This window comes from Pteronotus mesoamericanus, unplaced genomic scaffold (genome assembly GCF_021234165.1).
Source record: "Pteronotus mesoamericanus isolate MK-2021 breed Mesoamerican mustached bat unplaced genomic scaffold, CSHL_Meso_final contig_347, whole genome shotgun sequence".
In the NCBI taxonomy this organism is placed as follows: domain Eukaryota; kingdom Metazoa; phylum Chordata; class Mammalia; order Chiroptera; family Mormoopidae; genus Pteronotus; species Pteronotus mesoamericanus.
The window spans coordinates 11,272,778-11,296,720 of NW_026555137.1; the positions used below are offsets into that span (position 1 = coordinate 11,272,778).

The following is a 23,943-nucleotide window of genomic DNA, read 5'->3' on the forward strand; positions in this document are numbered from 1 at the left end:
CAGTATTGTTATATCAAATACCTGAAACTAATCTAAATCCCTAATTGGAGGGGAATCCATGCTGTAGTGTTTGGTAAATTATGAATTACGGCTATCTACAGGATGGAATTCTACAGAGCCTTAAGAAATGATTCTCTAGATCAACTAAATACAGTAGCCACTGGTTTTGAAATATGTCCAGTCTAAATTGAGATGTACTGTAAGGGTTAAAAATATACCAGATTTCAAAGAAAAAAAGAAAATAATTTTGTTTTCAACCACATGTTGAAACAGCATTTTAGGTATACTGGGTTAAAAAATTATTAGTATTGATTTCACTACTTTTTTTTTTTTTTGCTTTTAAAATGTAGCTACTAAAATATTTTAAACTGCCTAAGTGGTCACTTATTTTTATTGAATAGCATTGCTCAGAGAAACATTCCTGGTACATTATGGCCAAAAGCAAGTGGTCACAACACAGTATGTAAGAAAAAACTCCAATTTTATGGTGTGGAAAGTACCCGTGAAGTAAAAGACTGAAAAAAACATACAGCATGGTTTAAATTTTGGTTAATTTTGGGCAATTTTTATTTTTTGAGCCTTTGTTTTTTCTCAAAAATGTTAAAGCTTTTTTGAAATGGGAACTCAGTAGGGGGTGCTGTTGAGTTAGACCAAGTCTGTTTAACCCTAAAGTCCAAGGTCTTGACTTCAACATTATACAAGTGTTAAATTCTGTGTTTAATGGTGAGAGCTCATGACACTATAAACTAGAGAATTCTCCCTTTGAGACATGCTACTCCTCAAAGATTTGGAATTGAAATCTATACCTATCTACAAATTTCTTTCCTTCTGCAAAATAAACATGTACCCCATTATAAAAGTAATAGGTTTTCTGCCATGACTGGTGTAGCTCAGTTGGTTGAGCACTGTCCTGTAAAGTGAAAGGCTGTCAGTTCAAATCCTGGTCAGGAAACATGCCTGGGTTGCAGGTTCAGTTCCTGGTTGGGGCACATATGAGAGGCAACCAATTTATGTTTCTCTCTCATATTGACATTTTTCTCCCTCTCTTTCTCCCTTCCTTCCCCCTCTCTGGAAAAAAAAGTCTTAAAAAAAAGTAAATACGTTTTCAGTGGTGATTGTGGGGGGGCAGAGGAGGTAGAAGAGGGTATAAGAGGGTATAAATGGTAATGGGGAAAGAATACAATAAATAAAATAAAAACAAGCATTTTGTCAAAACAAATGGCTATAAAAACATCAGCCAAAAGAATGGTAACACACAGAAGGAGATGGCCAAGCTTCAAATACAGATAATAAAAATTTCAGGAAATTATTACAATAATTTGGGACTAAAAATTGTGACCTATCTGCACAGCAAAGGAAACCAACAACAAAATAAAAAGTAATATATCAAATGGAAAGAAACACTGGCAAATAAATATCTGATAAAGGGCCAACAACCAAAATATATAAAGAACCCATATAACTATATAACAAAAACAAATACCTAAACAATCTTATTAAAAAATGGGCAGACGACTTGATTAGTCATCTTTTCCAAAGACATACTGACAGACAACAGTTACATGAAAAGATGCTCAATACAACTAATTATCAGGGAAATGCAGATCAAAACTGCAGTGAGATACCACCTCATACCTGCGTGTTGGCCGGGACGTGGGGACAAGGGAGCCCTGGGGCACTGTGGGTGGAAATGCAGATTCCACCCTGGTGCAGCCACTATATGAGGAACAGTATGGAGGTGCCTCAAAAAATTTAAAATAAAACTATCTTATGACCGAGCAATTCCATTTCTGGGTATTTATCTGAAGAAAATGAAAACACTAACTCAAGAAGATATATACACCGCCATGTTCACTGAAGCATTATTTACAATAGCCAAGACCTGGAGACAGCCTAAGGGTCCACTGACAGATGAGTGGATACAGAAAATATGGTTTATCTACACAATGGAAAATTATTCAACCATAAAAAAAAATCTTGCCACTTTCAACTACATGAATGCACATTAAGGCTATTATGCTAAGTGAAGTAAGAGAAAGACTAATACCACACAATCTCACTTATATGTGGCATCCAAAAAACATAAAACAAACAAAATAAAGCCCCGAACAAACAAGAAACAAAGAAAGTACCAAGGCAAAAAACCCCAAACCCTCAAACAAGGCAACAGACACAGAGAAGAGACTGGCAGTTGCCAGAGGCAGGAAGTAGGGGGTGGGGTGGGCAAAATGGATGAAGCCGTTCGAGAGGTATAAGCCTCTACTTAGAACATAAATAGGCCATGGAGTGTAATGCACATCACGGTGACTGCAGTCCCCAACATAGCATTGTGTGCCTGGACGCTGCTGAGAGATCTTAAATATTCTCATCACGAGAAAAAAAAAAAACTTCCTGTGTCAGGTGATGAGTGTTACCTAGACTTCATGTGGTGATCACTGCAACACATACAAACATGAATCATGACATCGTACATCTGAAACTAATGTCACACACATCAACTGTATCACAATAAAAACGAACAAGAAAACTGCGACCTAGCAGAGCATGCCACTGTAATTCTATCTGGTAACAAACCAGGTCACAGGATCCATGATGAACACAGGTTCAATTAACTGCTAACACACCAAGGTGCCATCTCATACGAGGTCATGATATATAACCCTTATGTGCTGCTATCTTCAACTTGTTAGTATTTTGTTGAGGGTTTTGCATCTATATTCAAAAGGTTATTGATCTTTAGTTTTTTCCAAATCCTCACCCAAGGACATTTTTTCACTGCTTTCAGAAACAGAGGAAGGGGGAGAGAGAAAGAGAGAGGGAGGGAGGGAGACGGGGAGAAGGGGAGACAGAGAGGCAGAGATGTGAGAGTGAAACACTGATTGGTTTCCTTTTCATAAGTGCTCCAACCAGGGATCGAACCCGCAATCTGGGTATGTACCATGACTGGAAATCACACCCGCGACCTTTTCAGTCTACGGGACAATGCTCCAATCAAGTCAAAACAGGTTAGGGCTTTCCTGTGATGTCTTTATCTATTTTGGTATTAGGGTGGTACTGGCCTCACATAATGAGTTGGGAGCGTTTCTTCCCTTTTATTTCTTGGAAGAGGTCGTGAAGGACTTGTATTAATTCTCTAAACATTTGGTAGCATTCACTGGTGATGCCATCTGATCTGTGGCATGTTTTGAAAAGAACATGGTACCCTTGTTACTCTAACTCGATGGGGTAAGAGCATTAAGTGATTACCTGACCGTAGTCAATCTCCAGGGGGTAGAACTTTTTGGGATACTTTGTGAAGTTTTCAGAATGCCAGGCATTCCCGGTTTTTTCTTCATATAATTTTGTAAAGTGCTCAATGGCCTCCTCCTTGGATGGCATCTGCTCCAGTTTGTTACTACCAATCATTGTGCCAACACGGCCCCAGGACCTGAATATCCAATACCTATGAGGGGTGGGGAGGAAGGGGGAGCATCAGATACACTCTTGCGGGTTAGTTGGTCATGTTTCAGGCGTTTCCCTTCCTTGCCACTCCACTTGGGTGAGAAAAAACTACAAACACCCAAAATGATGGTGACTGACACAGAGGAACAAAAGAACTCATGTTATAATAGAGGACCTTTATTTTACTTTTATTGAATTAAGGGTTACAATACGTTTAAAGTAATTAAAGAATGTCCTTTCAAATGGACTATATAAAGTGCCCAAGAATAGCTTAAGCTTGGACCTAGCAGCCAAGCTTGAGGACCAGATTCTGGGTGTCTACAGACCTCTACATAAAAACACTCAATTCCTCTCCCCAAAGACAGTATCATTTGGAAGTCATGTGTTTAGAGAGATGCAACCATTTACAACATACACTAAAGAGGTAAAGAACTCTCTGTTCAGATCAGAAGCTGAGATGCGGTAACACGGGCAGGGCTGGGACAGCGGCTCACACCCACGCTCGGACCCAGGCTACCATTCTGTTTCCATATTGATCCTGAAAAACATTCCCTGACCCTAATAGCCCACACTATTCTTTCACTCTAAAAACCAGGAAATCTAGGCCACCAGGAAAATGCACACACCCACCATCACCACTAGAATTTCCAGGTAGTGGGGGAAAAATTTATTCTTGTTGCCTGTCATTTAACAGACTATGACACCGTATATATTTCCACAAATAACCCTATTCCTTCTCCTGAAGTACAATAAATACAAAGTTTTTGGAAGGTATATTTTATAAGAAACCACTTTTGACTTTCACACCTGACGAGAGTAGGCAACAAACTAGATGACAGGTAAGGTTTATTTCTTCAGAAATTTTTAGTAGCCAACCAAATACTGTGTACCCTCTGTGGTAACCTCTGACGTTCACGTCTTAAACTACAGGTCTAACGAAAAGATGAGGGGAAGGGAAGACCTTAAGCCATGACAGTGCCTACAAGCTGAGGCTAGCAGGGATGGACCAGGGGCTGACTTTTAACTCCCTTGGGCTATCACGGCCACAGGGGTTTGCCTTGCCACTAGTAAACCTTTTTGGATTTCCTATAAGAAAATGGTTTTCAAGTGCTAAGAAGAAAAGGGGTCAAGTTTAACATATGAAAGTAATTTTTAAAAAATGTCTTTTCACCACTAGAATGCAGCACGAGTTCCTTTCACACACATTTCTGCCCACACACAGCTCCGGTTCCATGCCGGCTGTAAGAGGGGACGATCAACCAGTGAGGTGCGGACGACGAAAGCCAGCCCAGCCCCTCAGCCCCCCAGAACTGGCCCTGCCTAGCTCCACCAGGTTTAAAAAAAAAAAAAGAAAAAAAAAAGGGCAAAAAAAGGCAAACCCAAAACACCTTTAATGAGTATGAAGTAACATTAAAGGGTAAGGTCAGCTCTTGCCAAACTTTACTTGCTTTGGAAGTTTCAGAGCATGTGTAAAGGTGTCAGAAAATCTAGAACCTTCGAGTGGCTGCAGGAAAAGAGCTGGGAGACTATGTGCCAATGCACCCTGGGAAGATGGCCCGACAGGACACGGGGGCAAGGCTGTCCGGTGGTGACAGCCCACCCTCCGCTCACTAGAGGCCTCATTATTCACCACGGTCCTTGGGAGGAGCCCGAACTCCCCCAAACTGAGGAAGAGGTGGGTTTCCTGAGGCTGGCAGCGCAGCCAAATGGGCCCACACCTTCCACGGAGCACAGCTCCCCTCGAGGCCCCCCCGCCCCTGAACACACCTGCTGCCTTTGTCATCCTCCAGGAGCTGCAGCTTGTAATAGGAATTGGTTCCTTTAACGATGTCCACCAGGCCGAGGGTGGCACTGAAGACCTTCCCGCCTTTCTCCAGGACATGCGCAGAATGCTCCAGACCTGTCACGGAGGCAGGGTTCCTACAGCTCCCTCCCCGACAGAGGGGCTGGTGTGCTCAGGGAGAGGGGTCTGCATGCAGAGGGCCCACACCGGCAGGGTCCTCTACCACCACCTTCAGGTTTCCCGGAAGACGCGTGTGTTCCCGGGACAGGATGGGCCAGGCGGTGGGCGGCAAGGAGGCATGGGAGCAAAGGCAGGCCCCACTCTGCTCACATTCCCGCTGGCTTACCAGAATCAGGGTCAACAGCAGCTCCTCCTTTCAGAGTTAATTTCATTGTCTTTTCAGATTTGTTGATTCCTTGGAAGGAGACGGAGAAACGTGAACATTAGGTTAAAAATATTTTTAAACAGGGAAGCTGGAAGGCAAAGCGAGCTGGCCATTTGCACTGGTATCATGTGCCAACACGGCATCTGTGTGCCTTCCCCCGCCCAGGCCGTCCCGGGGCACGGAGGGCGAGGTCTCCACAGGCAGGCGCCGGGCAGGCCATGACCCGCAGCAGAAGGGGCCCCGGGGAGGGTGGCGAGGGCCTCACCTTCCTCCTTGATGGGGCCCTTGCTCTTTTTAGAGACTGCAGCTCCCGACTTCCCACTTGGGGCTACCGCTGCTACAGGCTCCGCCTTCACCTTGGCGCCCCAGGGGGACAAGATGTGGGCTGAGACCAACTCCTGAAGGCTCTTGGTCGAGGCGGCAACGTCCTGGAGGAAATCCTCAGACACAACCTGAACGTTGCCCTCTTTCACTTCCTCCATCTTTTTATTCATCTTTTCCACCTCCTCTGTTCAAGTGAGGGGAAAAAAGAAAAAAGAAAGAAAAAGAAGCTACACAGTAAGTTTAAAGCTGATCTTAAATCTCAAATTACTAGTCATGTTTACTGATTACTTCCAAACCCTCATCACCCACAGCTCTCCTTTCTTTGCAAATCTGGTGCTTTCGGATTACTTTCACAGGTGTCTCTTACCAGCTTTATACATTGCACAGAAAAAGGACCCTGAGGTCAGATACGTTTGGAAAATGCTCTATTTTATTTCCCTGGTCTTGGAGAGTTATTATAATGATTGTTAGTGTAATAACGCTGCAAAGAAACCTATTTACTGTTGTTTAAGTGCACTTTCCAAATGTACTTAAATTGTGAACTTTTGCTTTGGCAGCAAACCTACCAACCTCTTGTGGCAAAGTGCCAGGTGGTGGGAACGGGCACCTCTAGTCTTTAGCGGGGAACACAAGGCACACGAATATGCCACGGGCCAGAGCAGCAGCTCCAGGCACCGAGGTTGGTGGCCCTCCCAGGGGACCGCACTGTGACGCTGGGAGAGAGACACTGGGTTATGCACTTCACTTCACTTCACCTAATGCTCATCACAGTTGCAAGAGACAGAGAGCATTCTCTCAGGTTTATGCGTAAGATTAAACTCACTTTTGGTGCTAATGCACAGGGAGGCCTTGTTGGCGGTCCCTGTCAACTTTCCCCCGAGCTTCTCAACCGCGGCCTTCACTTCATCCTTATTCCGAGAGAGCTTCCCGAGCGTCAGGATCTTCATGTTGGACAGCGGCTTATCTGGTATGGGAAGACAGACTCGTGAAGCGGGGTTGCCTCCCAGGGAGGGTGGCTGGGACGGGCAGGGGGAGTGGGAGCAGGCAGCAAGCTCCCAGGGAGAAGCCAGGACACCCCTTTCAGTAGCTTCTCCTGAGGGAGGTCTATGAAAATAGAAGTAGAGGGTTCATGGGAAAGCGGAGGACAGGACAGCAGAGTGCCACCTGAGAACCTGCACTCACCCCTGGGCACAGAAAGGCTGTATTTGGGGACTAGGGATCAGGGACCAGGAGGCTGGCAGTGGATAGGAAGCAGAGAGGTAGATCATGTTAACTTCCAATTACTTTTATTATTATTCTCCTCCCATTTCTCACCTAAATACAAAGTGCAATTTCTTATGCAACACTTGTTAAAGAAAATTTTACTTGACAGTCTCTCAAGCCATTAATCACAGGACCTGAGACAGCCCGTTCCAGGCAAAAAGAAGACCCTAGCATTTCATGTTGTCTAGCACTAAACCTAGGGCAGGGAGCCCCAGGCTGGGGGTGCGCCATACTGAAGGCGGATGGGAATGCTGTGCTGGCGCCACATTCTTAAACTAGAGCTGCCGTGGGGAGAAGTCCTGCAGGTCCTCCACATGCCCGAGTAACCAGGGCAGAGGGTCTCTCTTCCTGACAACACAAACCGATCTGTCTTTGCTGGTGAGGAGAACACCTCGTACCGCAGCCCTCTGTACACAAGAGACCCCAGCATCACGCCGGGAGCAGGGCTGCCCCGCAGCAGGAACGCGAGGCGCTCCATCCTGGTTAGGCAGGACGCACAGAGCGCCATCCCAGGCACGGCTATCCACCTGGGGTTTCTGAGGTGCCTCCCTCCCACCTTCCATCTCCCGCTGCACGTAGTGGGACAGGGCTCCCTCACGGGATCAGCAACAGGGACTCAGAAGGACAGCTGGGGTCCTTCGGGGAACAGGGCCCCAGCTCACCCCCCACCCTGGCTGTCCCTGGAGCTCTACCTGGCGGGGCAGAGGAGTTCACAGTAGCAGGTGCTGAGGCTGCAGAAGGCGGGGGCGCTGCCACCGCTGGGGCGCTGGTCTCGGGGGGGAATATACGGTCCTGCTTTTTGACCTTCAGTTTCTTGAGGTAAGAGATTTCTTGGAATTCCTAAAGAATGTAAGTGTCAGTTAAGAAACCCGCTCCCACTTGAAATAACTACCCGATAAAGCAAAGAGGGTTTTTCTTGTCCAAATCAAAGAATCTGTTTTTTCTGTTTATAATAAAGAATAACATAAGAAAATGTGAGGCTTCTAGTATGAAGTGCAGTATTAGTACAAATATGGTACTTATTTCTAGTGAATCTGCATTTACAATAGGGCTGGTACTAGGGATACTTTAAAAAAATATATTGTTTAAAGAAAAATTAGTTTACAACCTGGAGCACTGCTGAAACTTGGCTACCACTTGCAGGCCTCAGTCTCAAGTCATTCCCCTCTCACGCGTGCCCCATTACCAAAAGCCCCCAGGACTGCACGTGCCGGGAAACAGATCATTACTCAGCTGGAAATCAGGGTAATTCTCTAGGAGGACGCATAGCTGCGGAGCCCAGGAACGGTCAGCATTCAACACAAATCCTGCCACCAGCACAGTTCACTTTCATCCCGGGTCATTTATAACAGGCTGGGCTCTGAATGGTCGCTTGATCAATGTCAAATACAGCAGACCCCTCTCACCCATGGTTTTGCTTTCTGAGGTTTCATTTACTTGCAGCCAAACTTGGCCCAAAAAGATGAAATGGAAAATTCCAGCTAAGTTTTAAACTGCACGCCACCGAGCAGTGTGGTGAAATCTCACGTCACCCTGCCAAGGGCAGGGATCACCCCTCTGTCCAGCGTCTCTGCACTGTGTCTTCTACCTGCCCATGCGCCGTTTTATAGCCATTTCAGTCGTCAGATCGAATGCCACAATGCTGCAGCGCTGGTGTTTAAGGCATCCTTATCCCACTTCATACATGATTCATAGGGTTTGGCATCATCCGCGGTTTTAGGCATCCTCTGAGTCTATTTGCTGCGGATGGCGGGGGGTGGCCTACTGTGCATGAAGTTCGGGGAACACCACAGTTCCCAGGCCCTGGAGTTCTCATCCAAGGAAGAAACAGCCCCCCCGCCCCGGCTATATCCACTCAGTGAATGCCTGCTGGGTGAGAGGCAACGGATCCGTTCCCAGCATATGCTGAGCCCCTAACTTGTGCCGCACGTCACACTGAAGTTAAAAAGTTTCTGCCCTGAAGAAACTTGACGGAAAGCCAGATACACGGAGGAAAACTTTAATAGTAAAAGAGCTAAGTTCTAAACTACAGGCATGCCATAGTGATGCAAGATTGGGAAAGCTGGGAGGCCTCCTTGGAGGCAGTGAGCTGCCAAGCGGCACCCCAGACGGCGCTGTCTGGGCAAAGGCACCTGACTGACTTTACCGTGGTTTGCTGGAACCCCAGGCAGCTAGCTCCCTGTTGCTGGGAGCGTGGAGAATTAGAGATGTACGTGCACAGAGGTGTGAGAGTGGCACGTGAGAAGAAAAAAGGTGGTAGAGGCCACGGAGGCCAGCACAGCCGGACCATGAAGGGCTTTTGAGGGGCAGGAGGGGTTCAAGCGAAGGAGGTGGCACCGACACAGACTCTGTGGGCCAAGCCCTGGGGACAGAAGGGGCACCGCCCGGTGTCTGCGAATCCCTGACTTCCCACAAGCAGCACACAGCTAAGGGCCTCAGGAAAATGTCTCAAACACGCATACACCGTTTTAAAATACTTGTTAAAAAAATATAGATAGGTGCTGTGCAACTGATGTATAAACTACAAAACAGTTCACATTACTTACTATCTCACTATTTTCTCAAAGATAGTAGAAGGGATGCAAATACCACAAAGGGGTCTGTAACATTTGCACACTTAAAAAAACTGGGAAAATACTTCTATAGGAACTAGAGAATCACTGTCAGATATTAAGGGCGAGAGGAACAACAAGGCCAAATTTGTTAAGAGCGTTCATTCACGAGAAAGTTCAGAGAAAAGACTTGTGGGGGGGGGGGGCGCGTGTGTGATCGCAGTGCTGACACAGGAGGCAGGAAGCAAACAAGCCGGGGCAGGGCGGCCAGTGGGACAATGAAGTTCTGTTCTAGCTGCTGGAATCGGTGGTGCCAACAGGACACTCAAGTAACAACCACTGAGTGCTCGTTACGTGCCACTGTTCCAAATGCTCGTCTCCCCGAAGCAAACAGAGGGGGAGGGAATTTGATGGAGAGCAAATCCCAAACCCTAGGTAGCGGCAGCCACGACTCGTCCCCAGGCAGCTGGGTGCCGGCTCAGGCTGAGCTTGAGGACACAGGTGGGAGTCCCTGTAGCAGCCAAGTCCCCAGCACACCGTCAGCCCCACCCCTCACCGACACAGTTCCAAATGAGGTTCCTCAGCTGACGTTTTGGGCTTTTTTTGCCACTGAGAATTCAATATGCAGTCCCATAATTAAAAAGATCAACAACAGGAACTCTGGACCCAGCTCCCCTTCCAACACTCACGCAAGGAAATATCCTTAAGAAAAACTCTTCTATCATAAAGACAGGAATTATAATCCACTTATTCGTCCTATGTTCCTTGTGCTTAGAACAGCGTCTGGCACATGCTAAGCACTTGATGAACAGAACTAATCCATGGTCTTTGCAAACAAGAGGATTTTACACCAACTGGACAAATCTGTACCCATTAAAAATGCTTTGGTTTTACATTTGTATAGTTTTTAAACATACGGAACCAATAATGGAATTTCGCATTCGGATCGAGGGTGGGCCACACTAAGGGGTCCGAGGAACACTGCCCTGCAGTCGTGGTAACCGTTGAGTGAGGGGACCATGTTGTTCTGCCCGAGGGTCCCAGGACCCACCCCCTTACCTTTGGGGTCACCCACTCCTTCCGGCCGGGCGTCTGTGTCTTAACCATACACTTGGTCCAGGCAGTGACATCCCCCGTACAGTAATAGGCATCGCTCTTGAAGACCAGCTGGCCCGAGCACTCCTTGCAGGGAAGGAGGGCCCCAAACACTATGCCATCAGCCACGCGGTCCAAGATCTGAAGCCAGTGAAGAAACATGTCAAAAAGCAAAGCAGCAGCTACAGAAAATGACGTCTGCAATGTGGGATGGAGAATCTGCCCAGGCTTCACTAACACGGACGAGGGCTCGCCCTGAGACACACTAACGCCCCCGCCCGAGCAGCTGCTTTACATGTGGCGCTTCAGTTTCTGTACTTTACTTCCACACACAACCTTGCTTCCCACAGGGAGTTAGAGGGCACCCACTGCTTCTGCATAGGAGCAGCGCCAACTTCTTTTCCAGAGAGAAACGGCAGGGCAGGGCCTGCTGGGGAAACGGGTCTCACGAGGTGGTCTCGATTCACCCCGCACACCTCACAGCCCCTGGGTTGTCTGGGCGGAAGGTGCAGAGAGAGCTCCTTAGGCCTGTGTGGCATGAATATACAAGGCAAATGTACGGCCATCTCAGCCCTCGCCAAAACGCTCAACCAAGGGCTACCTTGTGGAAGGCGTCTGCAAGGGCCTGGGAGAGCCGCCCCTTCGCGCCACTGGGGAATGGTGACCACGATGGCAATGACCATGCAACACAACTATGGAATTGTCACTCCGCCCAATTAATACCAGCAGGTGTTCATCGGAGGGCCTCCCATAGTCCAAGAGGACAGTCACCGCACAGCGACCTGGCTGCCTCACACGCCTCTCACTTAACACAAAGGCAGCTCACCGCCGACTCCCCGGAGGGCACTTGCTGCTTGTTGAAGATGAGCATTTCTTTCAGGTCGTTCGTCGAACACACTTTCTTTAGCTCGTCCTTAATGTTCCAGATCAGATCATTCTGGGCCTACGAACAAGATCCAGCTGCTGAGAAACCGCTCTTTTCAAAGGAAGAAACCCAACAACTGGAGGAGATTCCGCTGGTCTCACTTGTCTCCAACCACACGCTTAGCTGAGCTGCCCTCCAAACCCAGTCTCATCAGCTGGGAAGTGTGCTCCCAGTCCCACTCCTGTGGGTGGCGGAGCACCCCAGAGCGTGGCCTCCCAGAGGACACTGAGGAAGGTGGGGAGACCACCGAGGGGTGTGGGAAGGCTGCAGTCCAGAACGAGTGTCCCTGGAACCGACCCCTCAGAAGCAAACCCCAGGGGACACAGGAAGGAGCTGGGAAGCACCCAGGCTACTGGCCTGACACCTGGTACTCAAGAGGGGCAGGCATGGCGGCTCTCCACCAACCTGGGGGCGTGTAGGGGATGTGCCCAATACCTATTTCCTCAGTGCAAAACGGTGCCACAGCTCTACAGCAGCCAGATTTGGACTGTAACAGACATTTTTACAAAGGGCAACCACACCAAATTTGTCATTCTTATCTAACAACTGGAACCATCAGAAACTGCTTCTAATTTTTCTACCACTGGGAAAAACTGAACACTTGCATGAGAGCCAGGCAGGTGGCTCACAGAAATCAAGTTCCTAAAAGAAAGTGAATGTTCTCCCCCAGTTCCCCAAACACCTAGCATTTTCTGATTAATAATCTGTACTTTGCTTCAATACATGTGTTATAAACACAATGATGAATCTCTGGTCAACAACTATTGATTAACGGGTAATTTCCCCCTCTTCACTATACTGCTTTTTTTTTTTAAACCAGACATCTTCATTTAAAATACATGAGACTTTGTCTCACCAAGACACTTGTCTATGCTAAGAACCTTTCACATCCTTAAGTTTAATGTTTGCAGGCGACCCTGCAGGCCCAGGATGCACAGCGACGTACTGCGTGGCTAAAGCAGCAACCTACCATCTCAGGGGAAGCTGGCGGGTGGGGCTGACCGCTCGGCTCCCACCTGGCGCCTGGAGCCTACTGTGGGTTCTCCTCCAAGTAAGAACTGTTTCTTTGGGAGGAGGGAAGAAAACCACCTTGGGGAAAAAGCCATGCTTTTTAACAAGAGCTATCAATTTGGGAATTCCTCAAGGTCTTGGTAAGTGGCGCATGCACACCTTCTTGACCTTTCTTCCCAGAACGAGGAAAGGGAGTGGAGACAGAATGGTGAAAGGAGACACACAGCTCAGAACTCACCTTGAGGGCCTTTTCAAGCTTACTATCCTTGTCTTTCTCTTTTTTAGATTTCTTCTTGGGTACTTGGTCTATTCCATCTACCTCGTCGCCTTTCCTCTTTCTAAAAGAGACGTGGGATATAAAAGAAAGAACCAGAGCCAAGAAAACTCTGAAGTCCAGGGACTGGGGTGCCACAGCATCTTGTTATCTCAATTCTTCCCGGCAAGCCCTGCCTGCTGTCTGTCCAGGCAGCGTTTGCACTGACTCCATCCACTGCGGGACGCTCCCTGCTGCCCAGGAGGGGGCTCGGGTTGCTCCAGAGCCTTGGAACAACACAGCATAGTATCCAAGGCTCAGGCTCCATCTGATGCCAAAAACCCCGTGTACCTCTTGACACTAATGAGAAAGCCTGGAAAGTTCCTGGTAGGAACGATGCTGAAAGGAAACCTGTAGGTGAGGGGCAGGAAGACAGAGCACAAGGGCCAGCGGCTGAGTCTTTCAAGCTACAGCACAGGGCTGCTCCAAAGGCCAAGAGGCAGTTCTGGGTGAGACTGCACTGCTATGAAAAGCCCAAGCAAGTGACAGTCTAGGCACCCCTCACCAGCCCACCTCCGCAAACGTGGGCGACCCAGTTCTGCCGTGTCATCCCCGCCTGGAAGAGGGCACGGAGGGTCGTCGGCAGCCCTTAAAAGCAGAGGACAGCCACAGTGGTTAAGGCTCTGTTTCAGCTGTCACACAGACCTGAGTCAAACCCTTGTTTTCTCCTTATCCATAAAAACGGGGAAAAGAATACTATCTACCCCAGGGGACTGTGGTGACGATGAAATGAAACAAGCCACCTCAAGTGGTTTGCACAGCACCCTGCGTGCCACAAGTGTTCCGCTGACGCTGGCGGTAGCCGTGGCCTACGTTTGCACGTAGGACCCCTGCCGCTACCCTGTGAGCTGCGACGCCCCAGTCGTTTAACCCATGGGCCCGACCTCCCGTGTTCTTGCAGAGGCCTGCGCCACACGTGCTGTGCAGTGAACTCGGTGCTATGGGCTTAAATAACGCAGGAGAGCTGCCTGCTGATGCCCGGGACACCCTGGTCCTAACAGGATGCAGCCACCATCCCAGGGGCACGGTGCACGCCACAGCCCTGCCGTGTCTCCCTTGGAATCCCTGTCTGGGGACGAAGGACCAGCGGAAAACCCAGAAAGGGCAGGAAGTGCCCGTGGACTCCCAGTAAGTCACTGGTAGGGCTTCCCGCCTTAAACCGCAAGAAACCCACACGGTTCTAACCTCTACACCAGGCAACGCCTTACTGCCTGCTCCCCGACTCCCCCACCCCGTGTAAAACCTATCATGATCCTCCCAGCACCACCTCTCAGAGACACCCAGTCACAAAGGAACCCGTACAGAGGGGCAGCGGCCACGGCGACGGGGAAGTGGGCCCTGCAGGGGCCACAGGCTCAGACGGCTGGGAGGTCCCTGTAGTCCTCTGCCACCGCAGCCAGGAAAGGGGCAGAGCGCCCGGCCGTCAGCGGCCCTCAGTCTGCATCCCGGGCTCCCTCGAGGTTGGCAAGGAGGAAACGCAGAGTGGTGTGGCATCTGCGGGGTCTCCGGGCCTCCATCAAGCCCCTCACTGAACCCCCCTGTGACCCATAGCCCTCCACCCACCCTTCGCTCTTGACTCCCGGGAGCTGCTTCTTCAGGTCTTCCTTATCCTCAGGAGCAAGCAGGCTGAAGCCCTTGAGCTGGCTCGCACTGTACTCAGGCCGAAAGTTCAGCTCCTCCCTGTTCTCGACAAAGCAGCGCGGGTGGTACCAGCGATCGATCATGCCCAGTTGGGGCTTCTCAGGGTCCAGCATCTTCTTGGAGAGGCGCACCTGGCCCTGCAGGGAAAACCACGTGGTACTGAGAGAGACAAGAAAGGACGGTCCACCCGGAGGTGACATGAGGACCGCTGGGAGATTCTGGTTCTTTCATGCCACCAGGGGTTGTGTGTTATCCTCAAGTCCCAGCCACCCCCCTTTTAAAGGGACACAACTTCAACTAGCTCACTACCTACCTGCTTGGACAAGTCCAAGAAGTGGTAACTGTGAACCCTAAGAAGACACCTAATAAGAAGGGCTCCTGGTGGCCAACTAGACCCAAATTAAAACTAAAACAAAAACAAAAACCCCAGAGCCCTGCAGCCCTTACTACAGAGGGGCCTCTCACGCAAATTTCACTTCAGAGACAAGCCTGCACCGAGATGCCTGCCTGCACTGTTCCTGCCACCTGAGCCAGCCCTTATAACGGAATTCCTGCAATCCTATTCCACCCAACAGAAACGAGGCTCTCCCCATCCAACCCGGGATGCTCAGGTCTGCCCATCAGGACAGCGCCCTTTGGACCAAACTGAGAATCTGGAGCCTTCATGTGCATGAGGATGGAACAATCCTGGTGCAGGGGTGGGCATTTCTGTCCATTTAAGCCCCCTGTGGCTAGGAGACCACTGAAGACGGAATTCATTTCCCCAGCTCTACGGTGCTGTTTTCACAGTTATGCTGTATCACCATTGAGCTGTTTGCAGCGAATAAAGTTTCCTTCTTTACTGCATCCCAAACTAGGGATTCCTATGAGTGCTGAACTGGCATCAATGACCACTGGCTGACATAACACCTTCCTGAGGATGTTCTGCTGACCTGGAACAGGCATAAGACACCTAATACAGGGGGCCGGGGCAGCGCTGGGGCCTTGCGCTGCACCTGGGACACTACACTGCAGGCCCAGGAGCCAGAGCCGGCCCCTCCTCCCAGCAGGGATCCCTGCCCCTGCCCCGCCCCATCCTCATTCTGTCAAACCTAGTCCTGCCCTTCTGCCCAGGCCCACAGTTCCAGGCCTGAAGCTCCTCGGAGAGTTCTGCACCCGCAAGCCCCAGACCCAACGACCCCACGCACGATGGGTGCCGACACTGTGCAAAACGCCTCAGGCCAAGCCACGCTCAAATGCACACAGCCTCTGATATTCCCCTGGAAACTAAACTTCTGCCTCAAATTTGTAGTGGCTGAAGGGAGCTGGAGAAGATCTAGCAATGTCCTGATTTTCCTTTCTCAATCCCACTGGCTCTCCTCGTCTCTGGTACAGTATTCCAGGGAGGCAGGGACCTTAAACTAAGATCAGAGAAGAGTGACGAGGCTGGAGGGCACAGGCCAGTTCTTCCACCCTTGCCCCGCTACTACTCAGACAGCGTCCATTCCCCCCAGCTGGCTGTCATTCTTCAGGGATGACAACAGGGAGGAAAGGGTGGTTGATGAAGTCCCTGCGGTGAAAGAGAAGAAACCCGGAGGCTTACACCAGAGAAGAAACTCACTCCTTAACCTTAACCCACAGCCTCTCTCAGCCACTGCCAACCCCAGAAGAGACCTTCGTGTGAATGCCTTCCAATCCCATCTCGCCAACCCCATCTCCCACGAGTGGACGCAGTTAAAGACATGAGGACTGGACCAAGAGTAGTTACAGCCAGGCCTGACTGAAGGAAAAGTCACTGTCACCTCCTGTTTCTCCTAAGATCTTCACTTTATTTTTAACCACCAGTGTTGGGCTTGCACTTAAAGCCCCCGTTTTTCTCTTCTTTTGAGATATCCCAGGACATGCAATGTAAGAAATCCAAAGTCGGAGACTTGCACGAAGCTCTCACCTTATCTATCTTCTCCATGCAGCCCTTGCACGTGCTTCTGTTGGACTTGGCGTACTCTACTGCAAAGTCACCCAGTGTCTTCTCTGTCTTGCTGCCAACTCCGTCCTGGCCTTTGCCTGAAGAATCAAACACATCAACACTCGTCTCGACAGGCTCAGCGTAGCTCCAGCGTCCCCTCCTCCCCTTCCACCTCCCTGGGGTTCTTCTACTGGGACACTTTGTGTTCTGGGGGGGGTCAGTGATCCATTTTATCTACGCCGTTTCTAACCTTGCGGTTGGTTAACAGAGCTTCTTTTCTGGCAATAAAATAAAAACCTTTCTCAGACAGGCTCTTTGAAACAGCACAATGGTAGCTGGTGGTTGTCTCAGTTTCCACCTCTCCCCTCCTCCTCTGGAGCCTCCTCCCTCCCTCACTGTGGAAAGTACTGAAATATGTCTCAAGGCTGAGCGTTTCCCCTCTGATCAGGAATAAGACAAACGCCCCCCTCCAGTGAAGGATGCTGACGGTGCTTCCGTGGGGGCAGGAGGTTTCCGGGAACTCTCTTCACTGTTTAATTTTGCTGTGAATCTAAAACTGCTCTAAAAATGTCTACTAACACATCAACTTTCAAGGACCCATTCCAGGCATCTGGAAAAATAAACTATCCTGCGACAGGACAGAGCTGGATCAGTGAGGTGCAGCTGAAGTAACACAGAGGGTCGAGCTGGAGAACATTCTCTCCGCTCGTTTGGAAAAGGTCCCCTGTAAGCTCCGGGGTTGGGGGTGACACTGGCTGGCTCCCTGGTGTGCACGCACCTGTCACCCCTCCGGCCTCCGCCGTCTTCTTAACTTTCTGCTGGTCATCCCACCGGAGCTCAGAAAACCCATCCACCTCAATGTCAGGCTGCCAGATGGTGTGGCCGACCTTCCAGAAGCAGGAGAAGTGGTACCAGTGCGGGACTTTGCCATCGAACATAGGTGACTAGAAGAATGAGAAACAGGGGCGTAAATGAACACTCAAGTTAACCTCCAATGCAGCCTGAAGCCTAGCCCGCAGCTGCGAAACCGATCAGAAACCCTCGTCGTCTTCTCTGTGGAACAAGGGCAGCTTCCCATGCCCCCACCTGCCAGGGGAAAAGTTGCAAACAGATAAGAAACAGCAGCCTCCTCCCAACCCCCATTTCTCTTCAGGTTCTTCCCTAACAGCTAAGAGAGCTGCTGCCTGCTAAAGAGCACACTCTCGGGACATGGGACGCCCAGGGGAATGCAGGCGTTTTTGAACAGGATTCTGCCCATGTACCTTTTTAGTTACATGCAGCTGTTTCAGTGACATCATTTACGTCTGAGCACAGTAAAGTGCACACAAGATGTCCGTCCCGTGTCCTGACTCCACCTGAGTCTGCCCGGAGCCAGGCCTGGACTCAGAGGACCTGTGTGGCCCCGAAAGGCTCTGGACGTGCCCTTGCAGTTAGAATAACAAGGCCCAGTCCCAGATAATGAGCAAGAAAAGAGTGTGTCAGAGAAGTGGCAGGCACGCAAGAGCCCCACAGATATGAATGGAATGAATTAACTTCTATGAGAGAGAGGCGAGGAAGACAATGGACGGGGGAAGCAGGCCAGCCAGGGCGGACGGCAGAACTCCCAAGTCAGCGACCAGACTGCCAGCTTGCTCGCGGGCCCTTAGGAGACGCCATTTTCTGCGGCAGGTCTTGGGGAGACGGGCCATCTGGGAAAGGGGGTCACCTCTCCTGGCAACTTTTCCTGCCCTGGAAGCTGCACATGTGGGTTGGGACTGACGTGACAGTGCCAGGCCTTTTACTGTCACAGCGCCAGGCCCTCCCAGGCTCTACAGAGTGCAGGGGACAGTGACTGGCAACGTGGGACGAATGTTGGTATTTACGTGGTCCTTGGCACCCACAACTGCTTCTGGGTGGGAACCGACCTCAGTCCCTTCCACTATGCTGCTGGGTCGGACGAGCTACTTAAAAATACACAAATGGTTCTGACTAATGCAAGGGAGGCCTCAAACATGCACTTTTACCTAACATAAAGCCAAATGTTATGCACATGAAACAAAGATATTAAAACATCATTAAAAGTAGAGCACACAGCACTTTTAGGATGGAGGTGTGAGGACAGGGGAAATACTGTGAAAAGGCAGTGACAAGGTCTCCGGCCTAGCCCTCAACCACTATGTGAGCAGCCTCTTTCTAGATTTACAAGATTAAAATGGAAGGTTAAGGCTGGGCATTTCAAGGACCCCTCAGCATCAGGCAGCCCGGTTCACAGCGGCACTGGCTGTTCCCTCAGCCAGAGCCCACGGCACTTTCTCGGGTCCCCCAAGGCCCCTCCCACAGTTTCCAGTTCAGAATGACCCATTTGGGTGATTACTTAATCAATACTTTCCTTGCACTGGGCTAGAAGCTCCCTGAGAGGCAAAATGTCTGTCTGCTGGCACCCGGCAAAGCCTGCTTAAGGCGGGCACTCAGGGTGTTTGCAGAATGCCCTAAGTCTGGAGGGATGAAAGGAGAAAGGAAGGAAGGGGGATCCCCGCTGTGGAAAAGACGCCCCACACCAGACCACAGATGGCATTCCAGAGCAGACTCGTGTTCTGGCTCTTAAACTTTCACCAAGGCAGCGGACACGTCCTTATGCATCAGGCCATCTTGGATGACATCTGCAGGGGCCTCCGACGGGCCCTTCCTGTCTTGGTACCCCTCGCCTACCCCTCCTCTGTCACGTTCTGGTTATGCTCATGCAAAGGAGGACAGGTGGCTCAGTGGCTCTGCCCCCGCACAGGCACTCATGACCGTGCCATTCCTCCTTGGCTCCGCCAGGGCCTCACACCTGCCCCTTCAACCTCAGTCTGGGTGCTGTGTTCCCATGCATGGGTGACTGGGGCCCCCATGTCCCTCAAGAGGAAGAACCTTTGACCAAACAAAGCAAGGCTTTACCCTAGACCTTAGGGCTGAGAATGATATGGCAGGAAGGAAACTAGACCAAGGTTGAAAGACTATGGCTATCACTTGGCAGCCGCGTGACTGTCAGAAGTGGCAGAATCTTCAGCACTGAGTACCTACCCCACACCAGGGTTCTCACCCACCTGCTCCACTGCCTGCCCACCCCAGGGAACGGACAGACCGTTATCACACCCTGTGTGAGGACTCCCACCTCTCAACCCAACCCTCTCAAAAGGCCCTAACCCTCTTCAAGACAGGAGGTTGCCTGGCTCACAACTTCCTCCCAGTTCATCCCCCTCGAGGCTGCTCCAGGGCACACAGCTATCGCGTCAGGGATTTGATACTCCCAGAACAATCCTCCCATACAAATGTAAAAGAAGGTTTTAAAATCCAAGTGGAAGAAGAATGGCTTCTTTTTCTTTCTTTTTTTTTTTTGCGGCCCCCACCAGTACAGCCTAGAAAACCAACTTTTTATTCTGAATTAAAACTCCACTCCCTTTACTTTCAATAAAAAAGAATCTCCTACGCTATCAAGTAGGAAAAAAAGAGGGCCCAGGATGTTACAATTTAGTAGGTCCAGGAATTGATTACTCAGTGGAGCCACCCCAGACCCCTCCCCCAGACAGGCCTACCCTTCCCCTTTCCTCCTTAGTGTCCTCGCTCATCACCCTGGCTATACTTAGGTTTTCTGTCTCCATAGAACAGGATCCTCTTTGGCTGCCCAGTGAAGCCTAACGATGTCCCTTTACCAGGATAACATTTAAAAATACAGGACAAAAGACAAAGGCTCACAAAGGGAACCAACTATACTGACATAGTTAACGAAACTTTTAAAAAGCTTACTGGAATACAGTAACCCATGAGCTAACTAACAGCGATCTTGAATCAGTGATGAGTATAAATGACATTTAGAAAAATCCCCAACAAATGCAAGGTGATGAAAATACCGGTAACTACCAGCAGTGACAAAAACCACAAGTACTGTTAATACCCCGTTGGGGCTTATATACATAACAGGAGAAAATGACTTTTATGGAGATGTACGTTTGTTCTCATTTAAACTCCAGGACCTGTTACCCGTTCGCCACAGACCCCAGATTGGGAGCCCCTGCAAGAAGGGAGGGCTTAGAGCCACTCCCCTCCACCCCAGCAGTATTGAAAACCCAGTGAGGACTCTCCAGTCATTCCTTAAACACACTATCGCCTCGCTGCACGGAGGGAAAATCAAGTTCCCCTGACCATGGATAATAGACAGCTTTATGTTGGAGGTGGGGAGACAGGGCAGGTGGGAATCCAGATCACACGGGGAGACGTGAGTAAAATGGAAGCTGGAGGAGGAAGGACCCCCCCCCCTCCGCAGGCAGGAGCCTTCAGGCACACCCCCGCCCCCCTACAGAGCACTCCAACACCCACGGGCATCTCCAAAGCCCAAGGGAACGCGGAGGGTGGATCCCCGATCTGTCAACAAGTCCCCACGAGGAACCCCCAAAGCCACTCTTACACCGGAGAGCTGCAAATTGCATCAAGAGAGCTCGACTATGAACCTGAAAAGTTTGGGGAAATGTTATTTTAAACTACAAATCAGGCTAAAGGGGAACGCACAGTACAAAAACGACACCGACGTGCAGTTTCGCATAATTGAAAAAAAAAAAAGTGAGCGAGTGAAATGATAGCCAAAAATAGGTTTAAAGCAAAATCCTCTCATGCCAGTCGTCACCATCAATGTAGGACAAAAAAAAAAAAAAAAAAATTCTTCCAGAACAAAGTAGGTGAATATCAGACGAGCCTCAAAAGACCACGCACACATTCCGCGCCCCACCCCCCCCCGGGCGAATGTTAACAGAAACGGTTCCTCATTTTTATTTATAAGGCAAAAAGCACCCCCAGCTTCCAACTCTGCACCCCCAGCTTCCAACTCTATTTCCTGGGCTTTCCGTTCAAGATCAGCAAAATCTTCCAGAAGGTCCGGAGCAGCAGCGTCCACAGGCCCCGAGTAGGCTCCGAGAGGCCGGCCCGTCCGGCTCCTCCAGGCGAGCCCTCCCCCCACACTTCCCGGACATGAAGCCCCGCCGCGCACAAAGCGGCCTCTCGCTCGCACCTGCACCATGATAGCCATCCGGAGCGAGTCCTTGGGGATGCTCTCGCTGCACTTCTTGCAAGAAGCGCGCCCGCTCTTGGCGTACTCGACCCGGTAGAGCTTGTCCGAGGACTCCGCCATCCTCACACTCGTGCTTCTGCAGCACAGCCAGCCGACGCTGCCACCTAAACACACGCCGCCGCGGCCTCACCGCCCCTCGCGTGCGTGCGTCCTCCGTCAGCCCGCCCCTCGAGCACGTAGCGTCGACCACCCGCAGCTCCCGGATAGATTGCTGATGCCTGGTGGCGGGAACGCCCCCGGCGCACGCGTTCAAGGGGCGGGGCCTCCGGCGCGCGCTCTAGGCCGGCGGCACGAGGCGGTGTTTCCGTAGCGCCTGCGGCTGCGTGAGCTCCGCGGGCTCCTGCGGCGGCCGCCTGCAGAGGCTGGCCGTGCTTTGATCCTGTAATGCTGCGGAGGATTCGGCACCACCCCTTTAACTATTTTGTTCCCTGGAAGGATTACTTGCCCTCCCAAGTAATTCTACCCTCATTCTCTTTTAACAGGCTTGGCCTCTGTCCCCTGAGGGCGCCAGATTTGGAAGGCGCTGGACTGGCTCGGGAATGTGGTTGATCTGCCCAAGGGAGGTTAACCCCGGCTGGCCCTCAGCGGGGCGCTAACTGCAGTCTGAAGACCGTCGGGACCAAATACTAACTGAAATCTGGCATCGCCTTCATTATGAATTTTAAATGCATGAATACAAACCCCAGGAGAATGAACAGTACCTGTGACTTTGGCGATGCCAAATGTTTTCCCAGATGTTTTCCTATCACTTCACAGGTGCCCGAGACAACTCAGTATTTTTGTCAAGCTTATCACTACTTGGAAGTTGCAGTACTTAAAAGACCTGCTGCTTCTAGATCTTGTTATTTAATGTAGAACTCTTTTTTTATAACCTGTTTCTTTTTCAATCCTATGCATTTTATTCTATTTGTTGAAAACGTTATTATAACGGAGTGTGCTGTGTTTGAGAATATTCAATTCTGCTATAGAAGACAAGAAAAATAAATAGGGTGAATGGAACTCAAAAAACGTATTAAAACATAGAAAGGAAGAAGGCTAGTAACTTAAGAGGCATGGATGTTGAGTAGGCAAGCAGATCATGAGACATGGCAAGAATCCTAAGTTAATGACCTATTAGATATGTTGAAGGTAAATAAAATAAACGGATTATATCGTGGGACAAATAATAGAATTTACTTAGAAAGTAACCAAATTAGGCAGGATCATTTGGCCTCTGGGTTGACAACTAGGTCAGCCCTACACGGCCACTTGGTGATAACATTCTGGCTCCCACATACTCTGTCCAAAAATTGCAGATAAAACCCATGTCTGTTCCACAGGCTGATTGGTGAGCTCCATCTGTGGCCAGCATACTTGCTCTTGTGTTTCTCTTAACAGGTGACTGTGAGTTGGCTCTAGGTACTACTCTTAGTGACTGGGCTGATTTTATTTTAGTCCTTTTTTTTTAAAAAAAAACATATAAAGTAAGAAAATAAAGCTACCGATAGGTCACCCATTCAAGAGGGAAATTGCTTTACCAAGCCACAGTGACATGATGATCCAGCTGAGCATCTTGGTGTTAGTGACACAGAGTGGCTTTGTAAATTGTTACATGATTCTAATCAGAGTGCAGACTTACTAACCACATTCCCACAGAGGCACTTTTCAACTGTGATGACTTATTTTTCAAAAACTTTTTTTTTTAAAGCATCAATATTCTGTGCTTCTCCCTTCTCTACAACTTTAGAGGGCAGGAAATTTTGTTAGAATTAAATACACACAATTTGTTGTTTTCAGCTTTGATTTTTTGAATGACAGTAGAGCCCTATTGTGCTGTGATTTGTTATTTGACATATTGAGAAATAATGGAGTTCAATTTAATTCCCTGGAATATAATGACGTGCAGCAAAACCTCCAGACTTTTTAAAGAGGAAGAGATCCTGGAGCCATGTCCCAGATTTACAACTGAGGCCAGAGGTAATGAGATTTTCCAAAGGTCACCCAGCTGCCGAGTGGTGGGGCGGGAGAGAGCACAGCTGGCCTCGTCCATGCGTTCCCACGCTGTCCCAGTAGGAGCACAATTAATTTATGTGAGTCCAGGGCTAATGTTCTAGAAAGAGGCATCTCTCTAATCAGGAGATGAAGGCATGGGCCGGGGTTTAGGGAAGTGGCGCTGAGCAGGTCTGTGATGATTCGGGCTCAGGGA

At 49.7% G+C, this 23,943-nt stretch overlaps 1 protein-coding gene across 1 annotated transcript in view; it reads right to left on the minus strand.

Moving 5' to 3' along the window:
- PARP1 (poly(ADP-ribose) polymerase 1) overlaps positions 1 to 21,959 on the minus strand; it is a 33,156-nt gene extending 11,197 nt beyond the window's left edge. The window contains exons 1-13 of the mRNA XM_054576659.1: positions 21,699 to 21,959; positions 17,457 to 17,622; positions 16,661 to 16,776; positions 14,656 to 14,870; positions 13,018 to 13,117; positions 11,670 to 11,786; positions 10,808 to 10,984; positions 7,889 to 8,036; positions 6,757 to 6,897; positions 5,875 to 6,117; positions 5,571 to 5,639; positions 5,209 to 5,341; positions 3,247 to 3,442 (exon numbers count right to left, since the gene is read on the minus strand). Coding sequence (XP_054432634.1) covers positions 3,247 to 3,442; positions 5,209 to 5,341; positions 5,571 to 5,639; positions 5,875 to 6,117; positions 6,757 to 6,897; positions 7,889 to 8,036; positions 10,808 to 10,984; positions 11,670 to 11,786; positions 13,018 to 13,117; positions 14,656 to 14,870; positions 16,661 to 16,776; positions 17,457 to 17,622; positions 21,699 to 21,818 — 1,941 coding nt within the window. The 5' untranslated portion in view covers positions 21,819 to 21,959. The remainder of the gene's footprint in view (positions 1 to 3,246; positions 3,443 to 5,208; positions 5,342 to 5,570; positions 5,640 to 5,874; positions 6,118 to 6,756; positions 6,898 to 7,888; positions 8,037 to 10,807; positions 10,985 to 11,669; positions 11,787 to 13,017; positions 13,118 to 14,655; positions 14,871 to 16,660; positions 16,777 to 17,456; positions 17,623 to 21,698) is intronic.
- Positions 21,960 to 23,943: the final 1,984 nt, after the last annotated feature.